Consider the following 14,407-nt stretch of genomic DNA (forward strand, 5'->3'; position numbering starts at 1 on the left):
TAATTTTTTACCAGCCATCTCAAAAATTATGAATTAATGCCCATATGATGTAGGCCTAAACGCACACACTCTCTCTCGATAACCCAATAGGATTTTTCCACAAGGTTTAGAATTATAGCAACAAAAACAAAAACTCTGTGATAAACAAAAGTTTATGATACTTACATGTTTTGTCCATCAAGATCATTTTTAGCTTTTTTTAAGTTAGAAAATAAGATGAAAGGGTCAGTTAAGAATAATTTTATTCATAAGAATGTTTCGTGAATCCGGCCCCAGAGGCCCTATGGGGCGCCGTTTGTAAAGCGGCTCACGCTGAAAATAACAGCAACATTTTGACACATTTAGCTTCAAACAATGTTTAAAAAACTGGTATGAATTTTTGGCGGTCACTTTTTTAGCACATTTACAACAATATTTGTCAACTTAGAGATATTTTAAATAGTTAAATCTAAATGTTAAATCTAAATCTAAATGTTAAATCTAAATGTTAAATCTAAATGCTAAATCTAAATGTTAAATCTAAATCTAAATGTTAAATCTAAATCTAAATGCTAAATCTAAATGTTAAATCTAAACGTTAAATCTAAATGTTACATCTAAATCTAAATGTAAAATCTAAATGTTAAATCTAAATGTTAAATCTAAATATAAATGTTGAATCTAAATGTTTCGGGTGAAACTAAATATTTAACTAATATGCAAATTCAGAATGCAGATAACCGGTTTTAACATTTAGATTTAACATTTAGATTTTACATTTAGATTTAGATGTAACATTTAGATTTAACGTTTAGATTTAACATTTAGATTTAGCATTTAGATTTAACATTTAGATTTAACATTTAGATTTAACATTTAGATTTTACATTTAGATTTAGATGTAACATTTAGATTTAACGTTTAGATTTAACATTTAGATTTAGAATTTAGATTTAGATTTAACATTTAGATTTAACATTTAGATTTAACATTTAGATTTAGATTTAACATTTAGATTTAGATTTAACATTTAGATTTAACATTTAGATTTAACTATTTAAAATATCTCTAAGTTGACAAATATTGTTGTAAATGTGCTAAAAAAGTGACCGCCAAAAATTCATACCAGTTTTTTAAACATTGTTTGAAGCTAAATGTGTCAAAATGTTGCTGTTATTTTCAGCGTGAGCCGCTTTACAAACGGCACCCCATAAGGCCCATCATGTCCAGGTCATTGCTGCTTTGGAGGGTCTCCTCACACCAATTCGAACATGAGCACTCCCATATGCGGGTTTTCCACGGTACTTGCTACTTGTTTCAACCTCAGGAGGGCAGTACAGTTCTGTGCCTGAAGAAAATACATTTTAGATTGGCTGTAAGAATGCATATTAGGATATGGTTTAACATGGTCACTAGAATTTAAGTCCCAGCTACAGGTTTGAGGCATTATACATAACCCAGAATGTCTTATGGCAGAAGTTTTTTGGAGGTCTTCGCACCTGAAGTCAGGATTTGGAGAGCTCTGTGACTGGCATGGTTTGTCAGGAACTTTTGGTCCCAGGCAGCCTTGACAGGGAGTTTTTAGACAAGGATAGAGCTGACAGAGCACTGGAGCTGAGGTGGCTTTGGGAACCAGCTCTGGCTCTCACAAGACGCTAGGGATGGACTAATTCACTCATGTCAGCCCGCCAGATGCTAAGCCGACTGAGAAGTTCCTCAACTGATGTGGTAAATAATAGTGCAAATGAATTTAGATTTCATTTACATTATTTACATTCTCCCCTTATTTGGTGGTCTGAAACATACAAAAACACAAATCAGGTACATGCATTACACTTAGAAGAGATTTGACTTCAGATGTATTCCCATGTCACAATAAACAAATAACATACTCAATAAAAAAATTTAAAAAACATTTTAGAACTTGATACCTTAAACCAGTCATGGAGAATGATTTTCCTCAAACCAAGCCGCTTCTGCTGCAGGCAAGATTGAATCAAATGGACCAATTTTTTAGGACCAATCTTGTTCTCAATTTACATGCTGCCATTAGGTGCAGTAATCAGGAAACATAATATAAATTTTCATTGTTATGCAGATGACCTACAGTTATACTTTTCATTGAGTTCTAAGGATCTAAATAGTCTGGATGTCCTCCAAGCTTGCTTAACTGACATAAGAAATTGGATGGCCTTACATTTTCTGCAGTTAAATACAGATAAAACTGAAGTTGTGATAATTGGTCAGAGCTTAAGGAAAAATCAGATTGAGCTTGCTCTAAATGGGGTTTTTCCAAATATTAAGCAGGTAGTTAGAAATTTGGGTGTTTATTTTGATTCTAATCTAAATTTTGAATTTCATGTTAAGAAGCTGATTCAGTCCTGTTTTTATCAGTTAAGAAACATTTCCAAGGTGAGGCAGTTTTTACATTTTAATGATACAGAGAAGCTTATTCATGCTTTTATATCCTCCCGCCTTGATTATTGTAATGTTTTGTTTTCGTCTTTGAACAATCGCACTTTATCTCGTTTACAATTGGTGCAAAATGCTGCAGCCAGATTACTGACACGAACAAAGAGATCTCAACATATTACACCTGTTTTAGCGTCTTTACATTGGTTACCTGTTTATTCAAGGGTTGAGTTTAAGATTTTATTGTTGACATACAAAGCATTAAATGGTCTGGCACCTATATATTTAACTGAGCTCCTGAGACCTTATGAAGCAGGGAGATGTCTGAGGTCGTCTGTTAAGAAGCTGCTGGATGTTCCAAGAACTAGATTTAAAACAAAAGGAGATAGAGCATTTGCCGTGAGAGCTCCAAAATTATGGAATAGTTTGCCAATGGATATTAGAACATCTGAATGTGTGTCTGTTTTTAAATGTCGTCTGAAAACTTATTTGTATAGACGTGCTTTTAGTATTCAATGATGTCCTTGTGTAGTTTGGGTTTGATACCTTATATTATATTTTGTTTCATTATGTATAGCTCTTCATTATGTGTTTAAATGATTGTTTTTATTGTTATTACTGTGTAAAGCACTTTGTGCATTGTAGCGTTAAAAGTGCTATATAAATAAAATTTTACTTACTTACTTACTAAATGGCAGCATTCATAAAGATGGGAGATGGGACAGTCTGATTATTACTCTAAAATATTAGATCTATAACTGTCCTAAACTGTAACGTCAGAAACAACTGGCCTTCTTTGCTGTGGTGAATGGCAGCTTACCTTTCGACAATCCAGGTTTAGTCCATGCCCGCGTTAATCATGTCCAGGTCATTGCTGTCTGGAGGGTCTCCGCACACTAACTCGAACATGAGCACTCCCAGCGACCATACAGTTGCGGGTTTCCCATGGTACTTGCCACTCGTGTCAAACTCAGGAGGGCAGTACGATTGTGTACCTAAAGGAAGACATTTTTTAGAAGACTGGTTAGAAGAAGAATGCATGTAGGAGTGGTCACAAGCTACAGGTTTGAAGTATAATACATACCGCAGAATTTCTTATAGGCAGAAGTTTTTAGGAGGTCCCCGCACCCGAAGTCAATAAGTTTGACTTCAAGCGTTTCTTTGTTGAACAACAGGTTCTCCAGTTTGATATCACGGTGAAGCACTCGACGACGACAGCACATGTGGGCGGCCTGCACTACCTGCCACATGATAAGTCGAGTTAAGTCCTCACTGAGGACGCCTCCGCGGTGCTGCAGGAAATTAAACAGATCCTCGCAGGGTGAGGGCCGTTCCAAGACCATCGTGTAGAAGCAGAGCTGGTCCTGCCACTCCAGCTGAACTATCTGTGGAACGCTGGGGCCCTTGTTAGCAAGCATTGTTAGGGCAACCTCTAAGGGAAGGGGCGTAGTATGACCAGGCTAGAAGAAAGATCATTTTTATGATTGTTAGATGGAGGAGCTTTCCCAAAAGAATCATTAAGTCCAGTCAACAATTTTGTTGTCAATGGCAGTTTGAAAAAGCATCTATGATTACTATTAATATAAGTTTTAAATATACGTTTTCAAATGAAAAATGTGAAAACAGCCTACTTACAATACTGATATATTCCATGGTGTCCGTCTTCAAGGCCAATTTCAGTGCCACCTGATCAACAACATAAAAATTGTAACGGTTGACGTGTGCAGAGGTCTTAAATTGTGGACACAATATACAATAAGAGTGGAGTGGAATACAACAAAACAATTAGCTGTCTAGATAAGCTACTGTGAGTAAAAAATGAAACCTTAAGGCCATCCTTCAAGCGAATCCCTTCGAAGACGGCGCCAAATGCTCCCTCACCAAGCTTATTGCCAATTTCATAGCGACTCAAAATGTCACCTATAAAAAGAGAAATCATTGGATTTGACATTATAAACAAAATGTTTAATCATTATTAAACATGTAGTTAATTTATGAATATGAGTATTTGTTCATTATTTCGATTTTTTTTTTCACACAAAAAAACGTAATTGTGGGAAACCTAATGTTATAGCAATTACAGCTTCTATAACATATACAACATATACAATCTTGATGTTGACAAATAACTTGAACAATTTTGACATAAAGGTCAATTACTGTTGGGGACTTGAGCAGGATGAGACTGAACCTGCTCATCCTCAGCTGGGAGGACCTCAGGGCCACTGTTGCGAGGTTCCTGAAGATAATGCTTCTCCACAGAACAGCTTGTGTGCTGTAGAGAATCCTGAACTAAATAAGGGCACATTAACCAAAAGCTTGTTTTAGTCAAATAGGCTAATTATAGTTTATGGCATAGCCTACTCATAGTGATTCTTCAGTGCTTGTGTTTTGGATATGTTAATGATAGAATCATCCTAAGCGACATTAACGTTCACCTAATTAATTAATTAATATCTAGCTGAATATGAAGACGAGACTTTTTGATACTTTATTCCAGTAAACCACATTGGCATTCACACCACATGAGATTCACCTTCAGTACTTCTCTGCCATGCTGTACCCTGGTCCTCCTGACCTGAGCCATCTCTCGGGTCAGAGAAATTACGAGATGGTGACTTCATCCTCCTCTTCTTTCTCCCCTGCCTCTCGTTTCCCTCACCAACACCAACGGGCTGAAGATGGTTCACCGCGACATTAGTGCTGGATGTTGCACTTTGATCGAAGTTGCACACCAGATCGCAATCATTATCAGCTTTCGCGCTGCATGAACAACTTCTTTTTCTCTTCTGTCCCATGATCACAATGTGCGCTTGCATTACACTATCGGATTTAGGAGCAGCAGAGTAAGCAATGAGAGAGTTTCACGAATCTGTCTCGCGCGCAACGTTCTAAAAGTGTCACACACTTATATGACGTAATAAATCTCACTCACCGCTGAAGACATGCTTCTAATAATGTCCAATAATAATGCAATGCGTGTATCTGACAGAAATAGGCTACTAAACGGGATTTCGTTGAACTATGCACATAAAAGAGTTCTGGTCATTATAGCCTACAGAATGAAAAACCTATACTGATTTCAAAATAAACCGTTTATTGTTTTATTGCAATAGGCCATGGGCATTTTTGTACAATCCCTATATCATTTGATTTTAAAATATAAATCAAATAAATCTGCAGAAGACCCTGAGAGTTTAAACAATTTAGTTTTTTAGTGTGTGCTGAGTGTATTGTTTTTATGTTTAAACATGTAAACATGTTTTAATAAAAATAAAGAGACGTAAAATTATCCATGGATGTTTTTACGTCTCTTTATTTGTATTAAATTATTATGCGAGACATCAATGAATATTGCATTTCTCATTGTTTTTTTCTTTGGTACATTGGCTACCATCTCGTATAATACAGCCCAGCTAACAAATTTTGGTTTCCAGAACGTTCTGGGAACGTTCTCAAAACATGTATTTGTAACATGTGTTTTTGGTTAGCCAGAAAAGTTTTCGTTACGGAAATAGATAGGTTGTTTAGGTTTGCCGAACGTTCTCTTAACCTTCCCGTAACGTTCCCAGAACGTTCTATTAACCTCTTTTCATCTTGTTATTTATTATTTTTTATTTTTTTTATTTGACATATTCTCCCGCGTCCCATATGGTAAAAGCGGCATGGAAGATATGAATGGACGTCAATAATCAACTACAAACCATGTCTTGTTTTGAATTGTTTAGGCTAATCAATATAAAAAATCCGAGCACATAAAACGTCATATGGAGAATTAAATATTGATTTTATAGGCGTATAACAAGTAGCCTAGCTGTACCAGAGTTTACGTTAAGCGCCAAATAACAAATGCCTTTATTTATTTACTTTTTAAATATGACTTCACAGACATTAAAAATGAATAACACTTAGGCTATAGGATAAATTAGCTACATTAATTTCTGAATTATAGGCTGTAGCTACTTATCTCTTTTGGCCAGGCCTAAACAAAAACTTATCTGTTAACCTCTCTGAAAACACACAATTTACTCTATTATTAATGATATGCAATTATTCAATAAGTAATTTCTGCAACTTTGGAAGTAGCTGAAAAGCACATTTTCTTAAGGTGTACTTTAGCACCATTATACCCTATGTTTACACAGACTGTTTAGTGGTTTAATTTTAATAACTGTTTTGTATAAATCCAAACGCCACAGGAACTGCCTTTCTGAGAAACACGTATCTACGGGGACCGGAATGGGAACACGTTGATTTTTGTTGTGGCAGCCACGACATAAACTCGTGGGACGTGATATTGTCGAGACCGCTCTTTATTTCGTGACCACCACGCGATGAGGAATGTAAGTCATCGCCTCGAGATCCTATGTTGAGATTACATATGGAGAGGGCGGGGTTTATGAGCTATACTGCATCCAGCCACATGGGGCGAGCGAAACGTTTTGCCTTCTCCTTTGCGGCACACTTGTAAAACGAGAAAATCCTGTGCCCTCAAAATAAGAGTCAGAACTGAAGAGCTACTTTCGTCCGACAGTTCAGTAACTTACGTGTGCAAGACAGTACGTGTGTATTTCGATTTTTCTATGTGTTTGTGCCTAACTAAACCAACCAAGCTACTCAAACTTAAATGTCGCAGTTAATTGTCTAGCCATATATATATTATTTATATATAGATTTATTTTTTAAATTACTTTAGTTTTTCTTACTCCTTTCAGGAATTTGTTTTAAGCATAAACCTCACTAAATGATGTTAGATTTATGCTTAAAACATAAAATATTCACTATAAAAATATTAGTGCCAAATCGATTAATCACATCCAAAATAAAAGTTTGTGTTTACATAATATATGTGTGTGTACTGTATATAATTACTATGTATATATAAATACATAATGTATATATTTAAGAAATATTTGCAAGTGTATATATATATATATATATATATATATATATATATATATATATATATATATATATATATATATATATATATATATATATATATATATATATATATATATATATATATATAACAATTAACTGCGACATTTAACAAACCTACCAGATAAATATCAACTGTACGATTTTAATTGTTTTTACAAAATGTTATTATGTGAATTGTTAAGTTGCCTAGTCACTGTAATATTTTTGTGAGCTATCTTAAATCACCACACGATGGCACTGTTGCTCAACATCTGCCGCGTCTCAAAGCGTTTGGTGTAGAAAAAAAAAACACCGGAGAGCATAGATACTACTTACGTGCCCTCAAAATCCCGTTTGATTGGTCTATTTTAAATCTTCCTTTTAGGATAATATAAGGAAAACCAGCCCGATTGCTTCACTGTAGTCTTCTTCACATGATCCTACTTTGAGCCTATTAAAATGTGAAAAACACACAGATGCGCAAGAAAGTCTTTCTTCTGCTTTTTTTCACTAGGAAGTGAGGCACATGACCAGGCGCAGCTGATGTCAGAGTTTCACATTGTGCAAAGTTCAGGCAAACAGTGTAGAATGGATTAGACAGATTAGGGTGTGTATCAACTGGCCACTCACTGAGTGAGTTGACATGGGAACCCAGAGGAAAGACTTCTGTCCAGCCATAAATCTACGTACACAAGCCTTATCAAAGACTTGAGATGCCACCTACCAAACAACAGGTATGTGTCGGTTTACAGTCTGACTGAACTGGAGTTTCACCTGGGGTTCACATTCGTTTGAGAGGTTAATTCACATATCTCACCGAGACGAATGTTGACAGCTGTGGTTGTCATGTTGTTGTCTCATTTAAATGTATTTGTTGCTTCACAAAGTTAAACAAGGAAGCTTGACTGATTTGGTCAAGTGCTTTCTAAGCCTAATTTGTTTGCCCACATTTGCCTATTTTATTTTTTAAAAATAAAAACATTTCAGCAAGAGACAAGCCAGCTACTGTAGCCTACAGAATCAACATTCTTTAGAGTAATTAAGGTTTGGATTAAATAGTGATATGACATTCATGTGCTGTATTTAGCCACTGAGCGAATAAGTGGGAATGTGCAGTGCAAATATGTCATTTCTCCTGGAATGTGAATTGTCCTCCCTGTAGCAAAACAAGCACGGCTTGACATCACAAGATCACATTTATGTGCGAACAGCTGATTGTAAGTTGCAGGAAAGCCCTCCAACTTACTGCAGTTGCCTTTAAATTATTGTCAGATGCTTCAGCTTCAATGTTTATATTGTACTATTTTTTTTGTGATGCCTTCTTGAAAAAAATAAGTTTTATAGCTCACAAGTTCCTTTTTATGTTTCATGCATCAATAATCAACTGTTCCTTTTTATGTTTCATTTATACGTTTGTCTCAGATGGTTCACCTAAAATTCCCTAGAGCTGTAAAATTAAAATTACATATACCAGATCATACGTTTTTGAAGTAATGTGAATTGTGAAGGATACATATCAGAGAATCATTTTTCTTTTTGTGTGTGCAATAACTTCCTTGTTACAATCACTTCATTGAGAAAGCAGGTTCAGAAATGTTTTAAGAGAACAGCAGATCTGGTATCAGTGTGTAAGTGTTTCATTGTAATACTTTTTTTTTTTTCTTTTTTTTTTTTTCATAGGAGGCGGGAGGAGAAATGGACAGAATCAGTAAGGAGAACGGAGAACTGAGTACGTCAGGGGAGAGTTCAGAGAGCACAGAATTGAAAACTACCCAAATTAACAGTGAGAAAAATGTGGACCTGAAAGCAGATGAGGATCTAGTGATGTTTCTGAGAGATCAGCTTACTCAACTGGGCCAACACTCACCAGAACATAAAGACCAAGAGCTCAGTCGACTACTGCTTCTGTTCATCCAGGTACAGAAAATGAGTGAGAGGAGTGAAGGAGAACTGATTGTTATAAACTGGCAGTCAAAAGTTTTGGATGCGAAGAATTTAAATATATATATATATATATATATATATATATATATATATATATATATATATATATATATATATATATATATATATATATATATATATATATATATATATATATATATATATATATATATATATATATATATATATATACACACTATCTATCTATCTATCTATCTATCTATCTATCTATCTATCTATCTATCTATCTATCTATCTATCTATCTATCTATCTATCTATCTATCTATCTATCTATCTATCTATCTATCTATCTATCTATCTATCTATCTATCTATCTATCTATCTATCTATCTATCTATCTACCTACCTACCTACCTACCTACCTACCTACCTACCTACCTACCTACCTACCTACCTACCTACCTACCTACCTACCTACCTACCTACCTACCTACCTACCTACCTACCTACCTACCTACCTACCTACCTACCTACCTACCTACCTACCTACCTACCTACCTACCTACCTACCTACCTACCTACCTACCTACCTACCTACCTACCTACCTACCTACCTACCTACCTACCTACCTACCTACCTACCTACCTACCTACCTACCTACCTACCTACCTACCTACCTACCTACCTACCTACCTACCTATCTATCTATCTATCTATCTATCTATCTATCTATCTATCTATCTATCTATCTATCTATCTATCTATCTAATGACATGTGTTTTCAATTTTCAGCAGTCATTACTCCAGTCTTCAGTGTTGCATAATCCTTCAGAATATGCTGAATATGCAAAATAGAAAATGCCTTCTAATATGCTTATTAGAATGGCTCCAGAAACATTTCTTATTATTATCAATGTTGAAAACTGCTGTTGTGCTGCTTAATATTGTTTGATGAAGAGAATGTTCAAAAGAACAGTTATTATTTGAAATAATAACAATGTAAAAGTCTTTACAATCACTTTTCTTCATTTTAAAGGAATAGTTCACCCCGAAAAGAAAATTACCCCATGAATCAAAATCACCCTCAAGCCATCCTAGATGTATATGACTTTCTTTCAGACAAATACAATCGGAGTTAAATAAAAAAAAATGTCCTGGCTCTTTCAAGCTTTATAATGGCAGTGAATGGCTGTTTCTGTTTTGAAGTCCAAAAAAGTGCATCTATCATCATAAAAGTGCTCCACACGGGAGCCAATAAAGGCCATCTGAAGCGATGCGTTTGTGTGAAGAAAATATCCATATTTTAAATTTTACAAACTGTATTCTCTAACTTCCGTAAACTGTTGTACGTTCGCTCATGATGGAATTTGTGTTCCAGCGTAGGATGCAAGCGTAGCGTAAGTTCCGATGACAAGTGCGGGAGCGCAGAGGATATAGCAAAACAAAACTTGGTTCTCGCGAGAACAAGCATATTCTCACCGGAGCGTCTCTTTGTCATACGCTGGAACACCAGACTCTTGTGAACGCGCGTACGACAGTTTGTGTAAGTTAGAGATTACAGTTTGTAAAGTTTTAAATATGGATATTTTTCTTACATGAACGCATCGCTTCAGAAGGCCTTTACTAGCCCCTGGAGCTGTATGGAGCACTTTTATGATGGATAGTTGCACTTTTATTCAAAACATAAACAGCCATTCACTGCCATTATAATGATTGGAAGAGCCAGGACAATTTTTTTTATATGACTCCGATTGTATTCGTCTGAAAGAAGAATGTCATATACATCTAGGATGACTTGAGGGTGAGTAAATCATGAGGTAATTTTCATTTTTGGGTGAAATATATCTTTAAATGCGCCCATGGTTAATACAAGTATTAATTACTTAAAAAAAATAAGTAAATACTAACCCCAAATTCATCATAAAAACTATTTGTTTTGAAACATTTGACTGATAATGTATATTGGTCATATAGATATTAAATCCCAAGACTTTATAAGAACCTAAATATTATACACCTTTCATAATATTAACTGCTCATCAGTGATTGGATGAAATTTGTGTCCCTTTGACAGAAGCCCTTAACACTGACACTGACACTGATTAAGCATTTCCTGTTTAAATTCCAGCAATGATCTGCAACTAGGAGACATTGATCTGGTTTGTGGCTGCATTGACAAAAACTCATGCCATGACCTACTGATATGTAATCACACTCACAGGATTAGTGTGGGTTCATGTTTGGAGGTTTACACACGTGTGACTCATTGAGTTACCATTCCTGCATTCTTACTGGGATTTAACCAACCGTAGTGTAAGGAGTAAGGAACCACATCCGCTTGAAAACTCACACAGAAGTAGGGATTGAAGTTGGGAAGGTTAGGTGAAATATTCACACAGCTTAGAGAAATTAAACTTGTGTTTAATTGTGGATGTTTTTGTTTCTGGCTTGTGATAAATGCTGATTACAGTTGTGGAGAATTATTGGCACCCCTGGTAAATACAATCAAAGATTGCTGTAAAAATAAATCTGCATCGTTTATCCTTTTGATCTTTCATTTAAAAAAAAAAAAACAGCAAAAATCTAACCTTTCATTAAAGTAAAATAATTGAAACTGGGGGAAAACACGTTGGCCATAATTATTGGCACCCTTTTATTAAATACTTTGCAACCTCCTTTTGCCAAGATAACAGCTCTGAGTTTTCTCCTTTAATGACTGATGAGTTTGGAGAACACCTGACAAGAGATCAGAGACCATTCCTTCATACCGAATCCCGCCAGATCTGTCAGATTCCCAGCTCCATGTTGGTGCTTCTGCTCTTCAGTTCACACCACTCATTCATTTTCTACGTGAAGCTTCTGAAGCTTCTGCCATGACCATCCCAGTCCCCTGACCTGAATCAGGGGACTGGGATGGTCATGGCAGAAGCTTCATTTAGTGCTCTGTGACACATTTTTGTGTTGATTTTGATGTTTGTTTTGGAACATTCATTATCCTGATGGAAGATCCATTTATACGATTTCTAGCAGAGGCCGTCAGGGTTAAATTTTTTTTTAAATCTGTTGGTATTTGCTTGTCTGGCTATCACCAGACCAAGCTCAATTTAAGATTGAACATTGGTCTGGGGAGTCTGCTCTGTATTTTCTACTGCACACGCAAGCATAAACGCGCATAAATTAAATGACTCTGTACGCAATTGGATAGTCCTTCAACCAACCAGACCACAAGAGGCGTGATAAACAAGCATAATTCAAATGACTCTGTTCGCAATTGGATAGTCCTTCAACCAATCAGACCACAAGAGGCTTGATCAACGGGCAACGACCCATCGCTTCTCTATCCGTCATCGTGATAATCCCTCCAATAGCGGGCCAGGTGGATAAGCCAGTCTGTGATTGGTTCCCGCAAAAGTGTAACAGAAGCAGTAGAAGTGAATGTACAGGTTTCCAGACTGAGTTGCCGGGCGAAATCAAATCGCCGGCAGATCAGGCTGGGTTTACCCAGTCTAGGTGTTTGCTAGAATCCATGATACCATGTATCTGAACAAGATGTCCAGGACCTCCAGCAAACAAATAGGCCCACAACATTAAAGATCCAGCAGTATATTTAACCGTGGACATGGGGTACTTTTTTATTCATGTTTGCACCAATTCATCTGGTGGGTTTGCTGCCCAAAAGGTCTTTCTGACCATAGAATCCGGTCCCGTTTGAAGTTCCAGACATGTCTGACAACTGAATATGCTGGAGTTTCTTTTTGGACTAGTGGGAGGATTTTTCTTGAACCCTCCCAAACAACATGTGGTGTTGTAGGGCTTTGTTTGATCTGTGTTCCTTGGAGAGTCTTTGACCGCTCAAACTATCCTCCTCACCGCGCATTAGGACGATATAGACATATGTCCTCTTCAAAGATTTGTAACATCTTTAGTTGATTGGAACTTATTAATTATTGCCCTGATGGTGGAAATGGGAATTTTCAATGTTTAAGCTATTTTCTTACAGCCACTTTTTGTATTTTGTGAAGCTCAATTTTTTTTGCTGCACATCAGAACTATATTCTTTGGTTTTACTCGTTGTGATGGACGATTAAGATTATTTGGCCTTTGTGTTTCCTCATATTTACACTCATGTGAAACAGGAATTTCATGTTCCTAGTCACCCTGGTGTGCCACATTTTTTTATTTTTACAGCCACCATATTTACCAGGGGTGCCAATAATTATGACCACAACTGTATGCTATCCATTTACTATTATCGTGTTTAAATATTAGCAGACACAATCTTTCCTCTAATTCTTCATAAGGTCTCAGAGAGCGGCGATGTCCTTGATGATCTGGATCTCCAGGGCCTGGCGCTGCAGGTTGGAGAAGCTCTTGTCTGTCATATACAGCAGAGAGTGGCAGAAAAGCCTGCAGGTACATACAAATAACATTCAACGTAGTATGTTAATAAAGTGGTAACTGGCATTAGAGGTCACTAAAGGCCAAATGCAAAGCAAACTCCAATTCTGTTGGTGTTTAAAGGGAAGTAGCCCACTTCTTTATTTCACAAACATGCAACAAAATGAATGTTGACCACATTGTCTGTGTGCATATATTTTCAGTTCTTCTTTATTATGTTAAGTTTAAATTACATTACTAAAAAGGATTTGTCAGCGTGTAAAGAACCTAAAACCTCTCTAATCGGTTGTGTGCTAATATACAGTACGATCAAATGGCTTTAATTGTGCTTTCTGTTTGCTTTTATGGCTTTGTTTAAAATAGAGGAAGCCCGATATGAATTGGAGCAGTTGTTTCAGAGGTCAGAGGTCAAAAGCAACCACGGATGGCTTCTGCTCAAATCAATATCTCTTTTGTCTAACAGAGACGCTGTAAGTCGTACTATGAAAACTGATATATTTATGTATGCAATCAGTTTTGTAATTACTTTGCTGTATATGTATAATGTAGCCTATATGTTTTACCAATAACTACACATTTTAAAAATATTGTTAAAGAGCAGATCTGTTGCTTTTTATGTATTTTAGGTAACACTTTACAATAAGGTTTCAGAATTTATCATGAACTAAGAATCAACAATACTTTCTACAGCATTTATTAATCTTAGGTGATGTTAATATCAGCATTAACTAATACATTTAAAAAAAAGATATATTAGTTAATGCACGAACAAACAATGAACAAAATTA

At 36.0% G+C, this 14,407-nt stretch overlaps 1 protein-coding gene and 1 pseudogene across 2 annotated transcripts in view; one reads left to right on the forward strand and one right to left on the reverse strand.

Moving 5' to 3' along the window:
• Positions 1-1,199: 1,199 nt before the first annotated feature.
• On the reverse strand, positions 1,200-5,189 carry LOC307141804 (serine/threonine-protein kinase pim-2-like; annotated as a pseudogene). Its single transcript has 7 exons — positions 4,955-5,189; positions 4,552-4,683; positions 4,217-4,311; positions 4,027-4,077; positions 3,476-3,851; positions 3,212-3,386; positions 1,200-1,327 (listed from the first exon to the last, which is right to left on the reverse strand). The product of its transcript is annotated as a serine/threonine-protein kinase pim-2-like (transcript).
• A 2,542-nt stretch (positions 5,190-7,731) lies between these two features.
• wdfy4 (WDFY family member 4) overlaps positions 7,732-14,407 on the forward strand; it is a 57,909-nt gene continuing 51,233 nt past the window's right edge. Inside the window, exons 1-4 of the mRNA XM_079841943.1 lie at positions 7,732-8,048; positions 8,995-9,231; positions 13,523-13,634; positions 13,983-14,089. Of these exons, the coding sequence (XP_079698069.1) occupies positions 8,028-8,048; positions 8,995-9,231; positions 13,523-13,634; positions 13,983-14,089 (477 nt within the window). The 5' untranslated portion in view covers positions 7,732-8,027. The remainder of the gene's footprint in view (positions 8,049-8,994; positions 9,232-13,522; positions 13,635-13,982; positions 14,090-14,407) is intronic.

This window comes from Gobio gobio (genome assembly GCF_949357685.1).
Source record: "Gobio gobio genome assembly, chromosome: 18".
In the NCBI taxonomy this organism is placed as follows: Eukaryota; Metazoa; Chordata; class Actinopteri; order Cypriniformes; family Gobionidae; genus Gobio; species Gobio gobio.